We start from the raw sequence: 10,131 nt of genomic DNA, 5'->3' as shown, positions 1-10,131 counted from the left end.
TTTCTGTCCCCTCAGGGAATCATTACTCTCATTACAGTTCCTGAAGGGTATATCTATCTGGAATTTCATGCATCAAACTATCTTAATTATACATACAACATACGCAGTCTAACAGAATTAATGAGGTAAAACGAAGACCATAATAATAGGAGGAGGAAATATTAAAGAACTAGAGGAAAGTCATGTGTTTCAACAGTGCTATACTGCTCCCTGAATAAGTCATCCCTTCCACACGGCCCTTCTGTGAGAGACTGTCCAGTGATCTTTCAAGTCGGTTTTGGGTCTCCACTCTGCCTACGCTCCTTCACGTCAATTTGATTGCTTGTTTTTGAACTTCTGATACCTATTCCCACTGACACCTCATGATCACACAAGCTTTTCTTCCACGTGGGCTTTGTTGCTTCCCTACTAGATGGCCACTCTTTATCGGACCAGAAAGTCTCATCTTTCTCCCGCAGCGTGGCTGGTGGTTTCGAACTGCTGACCTTGTGGTTAGCAGCCGACGTGCAACTACTACACCATCAAGGCTCTTGGGGTAAGAACATTGGGGCTTCAAAAATTCATGGACCAATTCCATGATCTTTTAACTAAAAATTTCCATGAGCCTTTGAAGCTCCTCATACATGGCTTGGGGGCAGGGTGTGGCAGACTAGCCCAGGGCTGCCTGTCGGTCCTCCCTGAGGGGGCTGCGGTGAGGGCCAGGTGAGACGATCTGTGCCCATCGGCAGGTCCTGGGCACCTGGCAGCCTTAGTCACTTCCCCGAGCCTGGCACATGCTCTTGGTTGACCCCACCGGCAGCTTCCCTCCCTGGAAGCAGGTCCTCTTGTCCGTGTTGGGAGAGGCAGGGAGGCGGCTGTAGGAAGAAACTGGTAGCCCTGGCTCTCTCCAGACACCAAGGCTTTGCTCAGCAGGCCCGCCCCACGACCCAGGTGAGGACAGAGCTGCACGTGTGGTGAGGCCCGAGTCAGTGGACAATGAGTTCAGGGATGGAGACTCAAGAGTCTTGGCCCATAAACCTTGCAGGCTACCCTGCAGAAGAGGGAGGGGACATGCTTTATGCAGTGCTAAGAAGAGTGGAGGGCACCCCGAGGAGGTGGATTTAGGAACAAGAGAAAACCAGCAACACCATCATCATCATCATCATCAACAACCCTTCTCACAATGAAACGAGCCTTGGGGGAGGCAGTGAACCCCCTGCCTTTGGAAGTATATAAGCAGCTGCCAGATGCCCACCTGCCAGCAGCCCCTGGCAAGACTCCCTGCCCCTAGAGCAGTCTCTTGAAGCCCTCCCAGCGTACAGGGTGGACCCTGTGACCAGTGCCCCGAGGAACCAGAGGTCAGGGTTTAGCGGTTTGGGCGGGCAGAGTGGACGTCCTCCCCGACCCGTGGCCTGTGCATACTCACCCTCGCAGGGGGTCCACGGCGATAGCCCGGGGCTCGCTCAGGTCCTGGTTGAAGAGCGTGCGGCGGCGGCCACCATCCACTGTGGCCACAGAGATGGTCTTGTTGCCCGAGTCGGTCCAGTAGATGTGCTTGTGGACCCAGTCCACCGCCAGGCCCTCCGGGGAGTGCAACTGCTCGTCAATGAGGACCTCCTGTTCTGCCGGGTCGCTGGCCTTGTCCATGTAGGCACTAGGAGCAAGCACGCTGGTCCACGCAGGCCCAACTTGGACCATCCTCCTCCCCTCCCCCTGGGCCAGGCCGGCCAGCAGCCCATAGAAGACCCTGGCTGGCTTCCTGCCAGCACTCGGTCCCTGGGCTGGGCTGCCATGGCTGGGAGGTGCGCTCAGATGAGCCATGGGTTTGGCCCCTGGCCGCTCCGTATAGCTCAGGGTGTGAGGGCGGCTACTGGCAGCCAGAATCAGAATCGACGGATGGCGGTGAGCTAGGTTTGGTCTGGTGAGGACAGGAACCCTGGAGGCTAGGGCCACCGGAGTGAGAGGGCTTTGAGTGAGCTCTCCGTGACCCCGAAGGGCAGACAGTCCTTCAGGCTAAGGGGACTCACTCCCTCACTGCTGCCGGGGAGAGGGCCACAGTACAGAACTGATTATGGACAGGTAGAACTGATTATGGACAGGGAGAACTGACTATGGACAGGTAGAACTGACTATGGACAGGTAGAACTGACTATGGGACAGGTAGAACTGACTATGGACAGGGTAGAACTGACTATGGACAGGGTAGAACTGACTATGGGACAGACAGAATGGTTTTGAACTGCTGACCTTGCGGTGAGCAGCCCCATGGTGACCCACCACACTTCCAGGGCTCCTGCTGAGGGAACAGCATGTACAAATGCCTAGAGGGGAGGACATCTGCAGGAGGGGATGGGGGAGGGCTTGGGTGGGATGTGAGGTTGGGGGGGGGAGTGGGGATTTGAGTGCCATGCTAAGGGGTCAGAATGTTATCTGGAAGAATCTAAACCGAGTCAGATGACACCATGGGAAATGCAGAAGAGGTGGACTCTGGGCTGGGCTAGGAGAGGAGAGGGCACAGGCCGAGAGAGGGGTGCCGAGGCTGGGCAGCCTCCAGGGGAGAGGTGAGAAGGGTCTGCCCGACTGCACAGGGCTGGACCATGACCATGGAAAGAAGAGGCTGCACACGGGGCAGACCCTGAATCAACATCAGCAGGACCTTCCGGCTCCCCAATACTGCTTTCCCCCAAAGTTTTTCTCCCCCCTGGATGGTCAGTGTCCACTGTCAATCACAGACCTCAGATTCCCAAATCTTCACCCCGGACAACTCTCTCAAGCTCTGAACTATAAAGCCAACCAACCCCTGCCTCTAGACCCCTCACCCTCCCAAAGGGCTCCCTGCACCCAGCCTGGGCCCTGTCTCCCCCAGGGCCTCCCGCCCATTAGGAATTGTCCATGCCCCCCCAAAATATGTGCTATAAATCCCAACCTGTAGGAGCTCTGGTGGAACAGTGGTTATATGTTGGCTGCTAACCGCAAGGCCAGTAGTTGAAACCACCGGGCCTGCGGGAGAGAGGGACAAGACTGGCTCTTCCCGTAGAGTCCCAGTCTCGGGACGCCAGGGCCATTTCTACCCTGCCCTCCAGGGTCACCACGATCTGATCCGGCAGTGAGCTGTGATTCTCCTTGGAAGCAGTGCTGTCTTGTTAGCCTCACGGGGGCATCTCTTTTGAGATACAAACGAGATTAAACGAGGGAGCCAGCAAGCAGGGCTGGGGCAGGTAGAAGCCATAAATACCACAAGCAGGCCTCATGGCCCGAGTGCGGATGCCGACTCAGCGAACCCTGAAGGTGAGAGCAGAACTGGGGTATCTGAGACGCTCTACAGGAGCAGAAAGGCCCGTCTTTCCCTCGAGGAGCAGCTGCGGGGTTTGAACTGCCGAGCTGTGGTTAGCAGCCCAACATGTAACCCACGATGCTACCCCAGAACCGACAGAAGAAGGCTTCCCTGAGTTCAGACAGCTAGGCCTCCTGCCCGTGAGAAAACACGCAGACACGGCTTCAGAGCAGCGGTGCAGGGACCTGGGAGGGAACCCTGCCTCCTCCTCCTCCCACGCCAAGCCCGGTCTGCCGTCAAACACTGCGCCTTTCAGTCCCAGCTGATGCGGGCAGGCTGGGGGTGGTCTGTGTATCGGGAGGGAGGACGCATCGAGCCGAGCAGCACGGGGTACATTTGCTTCCATGCACCCACCCTTCCCACCAGCAGTGCCAGCTCATCGGCACTCCTGCCCAGCCGACCTCAGCACAAAGACAGGCCATGCCCGCGCAAAGGGACCCCGACACACAGGGATCTGCAGGAGGAACTTCCTTGTGTGTGGGAGGAGACCACGCGATGGCTTTCCTAAGTGGCAAAGTCCCCTGACCAGGGTGTCACGGCCCACCTGGAGGACTGGACTGGGGCTATGCCCTCCAGGCGGCTTGTCATCTCCTAGCTGTCATCACAGTGCACGTCACTGTGCGCCGAGCAAGCTCCTCCAGGCAGGGACCAGGTCTGATGAATCACAGGACCTGACGCGCAGCACACCATGTCCCCCAACCAGGCCTTTCAGCCCTGAGCGGTTCCCATGTCCTGCACTACCCTGCCACGCCGCCAGAGGTCAGAGAGGGCCCAGAGCTGCCCTCCCACGGGGGCTCAGTGTACTGAAAGGCCCTTGGGGCTGAGTCCTGTGGATGCCATGTCCACTGTGATCCTGCAGCCCTTCCCAAGCTCTAGCGGTGTGCTGGGGAGCCTAGGGGCGGAGGAGGTACAGAGATCAACACCCTTCCACTCCTCCACCTGCAGCCTCCAACACAACAGGTGCAGGTGCTGGGGACGTGTTGCCCACTCACCTGTAGATCTTGCGGTAGGAGAGGTCACACCAGTAGATGCGGTTGGTGGCCACCTCGACGTCCAGTGCCACGACGTTCTTGAGCATGGGGATGAGGCGCGAGTGGTCCCGCTTCACCAGGTCAATCCTGCGCACCTCGTGCCGGTTGGTAAAGATGATCGAGGGGCTCTTGCCAGCTACCAGGCAGCGAGGGAGGAGAGGATGGGGTCAGGGCAAAAGGTTCAGAGTCGGGGGTGGGGGCGGGGATGGGCGAGTTGGCACTGGTTTTCTGGGTGAGGTGGGCCAGGCCCTTCCCAAAACGCCTCATTTTCTAATCCAGCAAGGAGGATCACCCGATGCCCCAGGTTAAGGCAGCAAATGAAGTAGCTGGGGGTAGAGAGCGGAGGATGCAAAGCATCACAGGAAACAGAATGTCAATCCTTGCTGTTAGGTACAAATACCTCTCGATCTCTTAGGACTCCCCATTTCCTCCTCTTGGGCTTGTGTAAGAGTTCTGCACAGGTGGCCAGGCCTCACTCAAAACACCATCCTTTACTGCCCTGGGTTCCAGACACCAGACTACCTGTCCTGCCCTCACCATGGCCTTTGCCGAGGTCGCCCTTCCACCTTGGACACATTTTTCCTCAGGAACCAGCACCACCTGCTTGGGGACCCCTTGCTGTATCCAAGGTGCCCCCTGAGTGAGCAAGTGTCTTAGAGAGATGGCAGAGGCTGCTGAGTGGAGGGCAGACTGCAGGCCAGGGGTGAGGCTCGAGTCGGTGCAGAGGGCACCTGGAGACAGGGCCAGAGCATAGGCAGCAGGGCTGGGCAACCAAGGACCTTGTGAGCTGGGTGAAGAGGTCTGGATCCCGTTCAAGCCAGTGGCAGGGGTAGGGCATGATTTGACAAAGGACGAGATTGTAGGGAGGCCGGCAGTGACCTAGGTATTTCTGGGCACTCCTTACAGAAGGCCACACTGTGCAGAGGCTCTGGGGGGCTCGCCTGGCTCCCCAGCCAGTCTCAGGCACTGCCGTTGTCCAAGCGGCGGCAGCTTCAGGGAGCCCAGCTGACACTTTCGGCTGCCCTGCTGGTCCCCATCCCTGCGCACCTGGGCCAGGCTACTGTGGTCCCCAAGGTCAGGGTGGGGCCAGCACAGACCCGTGGAGGGAGCAGCAGGATGGGGTAGAGGAGAGAGGGAGCGTGGGGCACACAGAGACAGGGCCCCGGGTGCAGAAGGGGAAAGCGGGCAGGCTGGGCTCTGTCCTGACCAGCAGTGCCATCTTCCTAAATGAGAGCCATCGGCGGCACTTGCCGGGAGGGGACTGTGATTTGGGTTTGGTGTCAGTGCATCTAGATAGGTTGCGTGTGCAGGCCTCGTGTCTACACGAGCCCGGTGCGCTCCACTCATCCTGAGTCATCACAGGCGAGGCACTCATGTCTGGGCTGTAGAGGGTGCCCTTTGGGGGATGGGGTGGTTTGTGTGTCAGGAGTCTTGGCCCCTGAGTTATACCACCTACGACATTGTGTGCTGTTATTTGTGCACGTGGACTTCCGACGCCAAGGTCCCGCTGCCTGGTCAACATCTCTGCTTGGTGCCGGCCAGTTCTCTTAAACGTGACATGTCCGCGGCAGTCTGAAATTCCCCTCCCTGGCTTCTCTCGCTGCCGTAAATAGCAGCCTATGTTTGAGCTGCTCAGCCGAAAACCTTGGCGCCCTCCTTGGCTTTTTTCCCCTTCTGTGCTCCATTCAACTCGTGGGCAAGTCCTAGTGGTCCTACTGGCTGCCCTTCAGAACAGGTCTGCAGTCTGCCCACTCCTCCTTGCACCCACTGCCCTCACCTCTCTTCTGGATCACTGCAGTGACCCACCCTGCGTCTTCTCTTGCCCCCATTCAGTTGTCCTCGGCATAGTAGCCAGAGGGAGCAGGTGTACAGGTAAGCTGCTCTCCTCGCCCCCAAATTAGGGTGAAATTATGGCACTCCATGCATCCAGCCGACGGCTGTGTGGGTCTGCAATCTGTCTACACATGGATGTTGTGGGAGTGTTGATCTCTGTGGCTTGCACGCGTGCTCAGTGCGTGGAGCACAGTGCGCACGTGTGTGCGTGCGCGTGCATGCTTGGGGAGGGTCTATGGAGCACCTTGGGGGCAGCCTGCCCATCCCTCTCAGAATGGAAGCACGCTGCCTCCCGTGTCCCCTGCGTGCCCGGGTGGCTGCGTACCGACGGCCTTGCAGTTCTTGGTGAATGCGTCCATCTCATAGCCAGGGTAGCACTCGCACTTGAAGAAGCCCTTGTAGTTGACGCAGATCTGGCTGCAGGCGTCTGGGTCGGTGCACTCATCGATGTCTGTGGGGGAGAAGCAGGGGGTCAGGAGGGGCCTGGGCGGCTGCCTCTGCTGGGCGCGGGGGAGGGTCTCACCACCACACGTCTTCTGATCCAAGAGCCGGAAGCCTGCGGGGCACGTGCACTCAAAGCCGATCTTGAGGTCCGTGCAGATGTGGGAGCAGCCCCCGTTGTTGTGCAAGCACTCGTTCAGCCCTGGGGAGGGATGCAGGCACCTGAGGGCCAGGAGCCCAGGTGGGGGCAGGGCCCCCACCATGCCAGAGCCACGAGGGCTCTGCGATCTCCCCCACCCAGTGAATGGGCAAGAAGAGGGACAGGCACTTGCTCAAGGTCAGACACAGGCTGCGGGCAGAGAACCAGAACTCAGGTCCTGGCCCCCCAGGCTAGGGCTCTGGCAGCCACCAGGCTGGGCCTTGGCTGGTGGCCTTGGCTGGTGGACCTACGGTCTTGCTTTCCCAAGCATGCTTCTAGCAGTCCCTCCTTCCCGGTGACCTCAGAGTTGAGGGGACCTGCAGGAATCCCACCTAGCACCTCCCAGGATCGCCAGCCTGGGGGCGTTCACCCCCTCCTGAGCTCATCCCTCCCTGGATGGGCTTCCTTGAGCCTCCCTGTTCCTGCTGTGGCTGGAGTCCCAAGGTTTCCTGTGAACACAGGTTTCTGGTCCCCTGCAGCCACGGTCTGGTCTGTCCACACCCTCTCTGAGCAGGTGAAGTTGGTCCCCTCCCCAGAAGGAGCCTGAAGCTGGGTTGACCCGCCCATGAAGGCTGCTTTCATCAGACTTCCAAGGCCCTTTCCTAGGAGGAGTTCTGCTACGCCGGTCCTCTCCCGCCTCAGAGGAGCGTGACGGATTTTTCTCATCTCCTATCCTCCGCACCTGCCCCTGCTTCCTTCGACACTTCGTCACCAGCTTGGGCCCAAGGCTACCAATTATGGCAAGGGATGGAGGGGGGCCAGGAGGCCATCTGATGGGGCCCTAGAAGTCAGGAGGGCGGGAGCCAGAGCCCCCTGTTCCCCCACCTTACCTGAATCATAGCAGCTCAGTTCTGCAAGCCAAGGGGGGCCGCACCCTCCCCTGCCCACCCAGCACATGCACCCTATAGCAGCCAAGCAGAGCGAGCTGTCTGGGGCAAGCACCCCTCTGGGCTGAGCTGCCCACCCCAGGCCATGCGCAGCTGGGGGTGCCCCACCTCCCGGCTAAGCCATGCTTAGCAAATGTCCCCTTTACCCCTGGGCCTCCTCCTGTTTCCCTGGGATGCTGGAGGAACTGAAAGAACAAGACCATACCAACCCCATGACTGGAGGGACCGGACTGGGGGGTGAATCAGCCAGGCTTATGGGGGGGGCACTGAGCCTGGTGGCTTTGGGGGTCCCTGGGGGGTACTCCCTCCAGGAATTTTTCTGCCACACGTAGCCCTCCCTGCACTCTGCAGGCCACCCCAAACACCATCCATTGCTCGTTCATCCACTCACCCACCCACCCACTGCTTCTCTCAGGGATCTTGCTTCTCTCGGTTCGCCCCCTCCGCTCACAGGTAGTAGGAGCCCGACGGAGGACTAAAGCTCCGTGCTCTCTTCACCCCACTTCCCAGAGAGCTCTCTGAAGCCCCCTCGCAATTACTGAGCTCTGATGGGGTGGCATCAGTGGGGTGGGCTGGCTCTGGAAGGGGCAGAAGGCATGGCCCCTCAGGGCTGGAGTGGGTGGGGCACAGGCTGAACTGCAGTCTGGGCCAGTCCATCCCAGATACCCCTTCCCTGGAAGGAAAGCCTTTGGCCCGCCCCCTTCCAGCCTGGAAGTGAATCTGTTAGGGAGTGTGTGTGTGTGTGTGTGTGTGTGTGGTGGGGGGATGGCGATGGGGGACAGAGGGCCCCAGAGTCCTGATCACACTGAGGCCACCTTGAAGGAGAGAGGGCTTTCACTGTCCCCAGCCCATGCACACGCCCGCATGCACACACATCAGCTCACGTGCACGGGCAGACAGGCCACAGGCACATCCCCAGACATGGGGCGCCCACATGCATGCATTCCCGTCCTCCTCAGAGGGGCGTGGACACCAACCGAGATTGTCCTCTCGTGAACGCAGAGACACAGAGGACACGCACACACAGACACATGCACACGCTCTTCTCTCGGTGTCATGCGGGAGGCGAGAGGGCAGGGTTAGTGGGCCTCAGGCCCTGGCTAGCTCAGGTCGGAGCGGGGAAGGAGGGCTGATGGGCTCAGCTGCTTCTGCTTTCCTGCCCTCCCTGCCCCCTGCCCGCCTCTCCACTAGTTCTTTCTCCTGGGACTTCTCCCAGCAGGGTCTCAGGGGGTGGGGGGCTGTCTCCTGCAAGCTCAGGTGGAGGCTGAGTGACCTTTATCCAAAGACTCCTCCTTTCAAAGTGAGTTTTTTATCTTCAAAAGGGAAGGAAACATGCTGGTGCTTCTGGTGAGCCGAGAGTAAGCCCCCTAAGAGCCCAGGAAGATGGTGCCGGGGGAAACTACATCTGCCATTTTACTGCAGAGGAGGGGAGAGCCAGGCATGCCCTTCCCAGGGGCCCTCTGTCCAAATCCCCCTCCACTCCAATCTCCTGAGATCGGCACCCGGGGGCTCTTGACCCTTTCTGGAGCCCACATTGGGCCTCTGGCATGTTCTCTGCCAGGCTGGACGCTCCTGTCCTCTCGAGCCTGGAGCCTGTCTGGAGAGTTCTGTTCTCAGGCACATGGGAGCCGCCAAGTCTGGTTTTCCTAGGAGCCTGAGATGCTGAGGGCAGGATCACTTCCTGTGGCTGGGTCATCTACCCCGCCTGGGCCTGTCCTGAGCCAGATGGTCTCCGGGTGAACTCACACTGGCCACCTGCTTCCTGTTGCCCACCTCTCCCTCTGCAGGCCTCCTGGAGGGCCCTGGCTAGGTGAGCAGGGGAGGGCACCAAGGAAGGGCCTGAGCATGAGCACACACTCGGAGCACAGGAGAGGAAGCACAGGTCCTTCGAGGCTGGTAGCCTGAGCGGCCCAGAGAGGGTCAGGGTGGAGGGTGGGGGAGTGTAGGGGAGGGTTTGTCTGGAGGGGAGCAGGCAGACAGGTACTGTACCACACTCTTTCTGAGGTTCATCCGACCAGTCTCGGCAGTCCCTCTGGGTATCACACACTTTCCCGCCGTCCACGCACTCGCCACTCTTACACTGAAATCTGCGGGGACCCTCACAGGAGATCTCTGTCAGGCCGGACAAGAGCGGACAGCACCGGTGAGGCCTCTGGCAGGGAGCGCAGCGGCCGCACCTGGGTCTGGTCTCTCGGGAGTTGATGGTGCTCCAGGCCCTGCCTCCAGGCGTCCCTCAGGGGTGGCCCAGGACAGGTGTCCTACAGGCAGGCTTCTTTGGGGACTTGGGTCACAGGAGGACCAGGACCTCACGACACTGCCTGAATCATCGAGTGGGGCAGGACGACAGGTCTGGGTCTGACCCCGCAGTCCTGGGGCTCAGGGAGGGGCGGTGCCACAGTGCTAGAGACCCTGCGGGTGGGGTGTGTG

At 59.7% G+C, this 10,131-nt stretch overlaps 1 protein-coding gene across 1 annotated transcript in view; it reads right to left on the bottom strand.

The window, feature by feature from the left end:
- LRP8 (LDL receptor related protein 8) overlaps positions 1 to 10,131 on the bottom strand; it is an 87,097-nt gene that overhangs the window by 16,729 nt on the left and 60,237 nt on the right. The window contains exons 7-11 of the mRNA XM_045291755.1: positions 9,694 to 9,816; positions 6,701 to 6,820; positions 6,503 to 6,628; positions 4,306 to 4,480; positions 1,406 to 1,633 (exon numbers count right to left, since the gene is read on the bottom strand). Of these exons, the coding sequence (XP_045147690.1) occupies positions 1,406 to 1,633; positions 4,306 to 4,480; positions 6,503 to 6,628; positions 6,701 to 6,820; positions 9,694 to 9,816 (772 nt within the window). The remainder of the gene's footprint in view (positions 1 to 1,405; positions 1,634 to 4,305; positions 4,481 to 6,502; positions 6,629 to 6,700; positions 6,821 to 9,693; positions 9,817 to 10,131) is intronic.

Source organism: Echinops telfairi, unplaced genomic scaffold (assembly GCF_000313985.2).
Source record: "Echinops telfairi isolate 266 unplaced genomic scaffold, ASM31398v2 ScPeMD7_443;HRSCAF=831, whole genome shotgun sequence".
Lineage (NCBI taxonomy): Eukaryota > Metazoa > Chordata > Mammalia > Afrosoricida > Tenrecidae > Echinops > Echinops telfairi.
Note: the sequence above shows the minus strand (reverse complement) of the source record. Positions and strands in the feature narration are given on the sequence as shown.